The 1,833-nt window shown below is 63.7% G+C and overlaps 1 protein-coding gene across 1 annotated transcript in view; it reads left to right on the plus strand.

Annotated features, from left to right (window-relative positions):
• STARD8 (StAR-related lipid transfer (START) domain containing 8) overlaps positions 1 to 1,286 on the plus strand; it is a gene marked incomplete at its 5' end in the record, with an annotated part of 6,130 nt that extends 4,844 nt beyond the window's left edge. Inside the window, 3 exons of the mRNA XM_009075013.1 lie at positions 16 to 200; positions 340 to 516; positions 1,169 to 1,286. Of these exons, the coding sequence (XP_009073261.1) occupies positions 16 to 200; positions 340 to 516; positions 1,169 to 1,286 (480 nt within the window). The remainder of the gene's footprint in view (positions 1 to 15; positions 201 to 339; positions 517 to 1,168) is intronic.
• Between the last annotated feature and the right edge of the window lie 547 nt (positions 1,287 to 1,833).

Raw genomic sequence — 1,833 nt, forward strand, 5'->3', positions numbered from 1 at the left:
CTGCGCCTGTGAAAGGCATCCACGGACATTGAGGCCCCCCCTGGCGCGGTGCTGCAGCGGGTGCTGCGGGAGCGGCACCTGTGGGACGAGGACCTGCTGCATAGCAGGGTGGTGGAAGCCCTGGACCAAGACATGGAGGTGTACCACTACGTGACGGACAGCATGGCCCCACACCCACGCAGGGACTGCATGGTGCTCCGGTGAGCCCGTGGGGCCCAGGGGCCGAGCGCGGATCCCCTCCGGTCTCGGCTGCTCCTCCCGGGCCGTGGGGGCTCTGACCCCACTCTAGGCAGGAGCTGCCCCCGGTGGGCACGGCGTGACGGCCGCTCCGTCCCGCAGGTGCTGGCGCTCGGCGCTGCCGCGGGGAGTCTGCCTGCTCATCTCCCTCTCGGTGGAGCACGACAAGCTGCCGGTGGAGGGAGGCGTCAAGGCCGTCGTGCTGACCTCCCAGTACCTGGTGGAGCCCAGTGCCATGGGCCGCTCCAGGGTGACCCACATCTGCAGGGCTGACCTCAGGTAACAGCCCCCAGGGCTGCCAGGGAGGTGACAGGAGCAGGGAGTGGTGGGACACTGGAGCTGCTTGTCCCACTGCACATTTAACCTGGATGTGGGGAGTGGTAAGACACTGGAGCTGGATGTGAGGAATGGTGGGACACTGGAGCTCCGTGTCCTGCTGCACACCTGGCCTGAATGTGGGCAGGGTGGCAGCTCCCACAGCACAATCCCTACCTGTCCCAAGGGAAGGGGTGCTGGGCTGGGGCCAGGGCTTACCTGCCAGGTGGATATGGGCATGGAGCCTTTTGCTCACTCAGACCATGTTGACAGTTCTGGTGTCTCCAAGGCAGTAGCAAGTCCCTGGATGCTTCTGTAGGGATTGTGTGGTCCTGCGTGGGTCTGGAGCATGGCACTGGTGCTCCTGAGCAGCGCAGGGGTGCGAGGGTGGGCGGATGGGAAGGGGCAGCACAGGTATCCCCTGCTTTGCCATGTGTACAGGGGAGGCAGATCCCTGTCCTGGTGTGCAGTGCTTGTTCATCACCTCATCATCCATCCCTGTGTGAGCTGTGCCAAGGGCCTGTCCCAGAGCAAGGTGTGATGTGCTGCTCTGTGGCAGTTGCCAGACTCCCCTCTACCTGCTCACCCCTGTCCTCCTGCCTCTTCCCTTCTCCAGGGGCCGTTCTCCTGAGTGGTACAACAGGGTCTTTGGCCACCTCTGTGCCATGGAGCTGGCAAGGATCCGAGACTCATTCCCGGCCCTGAGTCCCAACGGCCCAGAGACGAAGATCTGAGGAACCAGGGAGATGAGATGCTCTGTCCTGTCTGATATGGACTTGGCTCCAGGCTGTGGCTCTCAGCAGGGAGCACAGTGTGGGCAGTGCCCGTGGAGGGGGAGGCAGAGTCACATACTTATTATCATCCTTTCACCCTGGGCTGGGCACGCACTGTCCCACCAGCTTGGTCACCGCTGGAGCACAGTGGGGCAGGGCAAAGCCTGTGCCCCCCAGAGGGGTGGGCGAGCAGAGGGGCTGTGGGGTGACCCCACAGCCTGGGGCAGGAGCTGGGTCCCCCCACAAGAGCTGGAGGGGTGAAGGAGCAGGCAGTGGGGCAGGAGGAGTGGGCAGGGAGGACAGTGCTGTGTCCAGAGGTCGCAGTGCTGTGTCGGGACGTGGAGGGTGTGCAGTGAGGGTGGATGTGGTGTGTGGTGTCACCGAATGGGGACAGCCACAGAGTCACTGTTGGGTGGTGGAAGAGGCTGCTGTTCTGGGAGAAGGGAGCTGCCTATAGATGTATAGGTACAGCTCGAGGACCAGCCCCTGTTGAGGGACAGAAGGAACC

The sequence above is a fragment of the Acanthisitta chloris genome, unplaced genomic scaffold (genome assembly GCF_000695815.1).
Source record: "Acanthisitta chloris isolate BGI_N310 unplaced genomic scaffold, ASM69581v1 scaffold26925, whole genome shotgun sequence".
Classification (NCBI taxonomy): Eukaryota; Metazoa; Chordata; class Aves; order Passeriformes; family Acanthisittidae; genus Acanthisitta; species Acanthisitta chloris.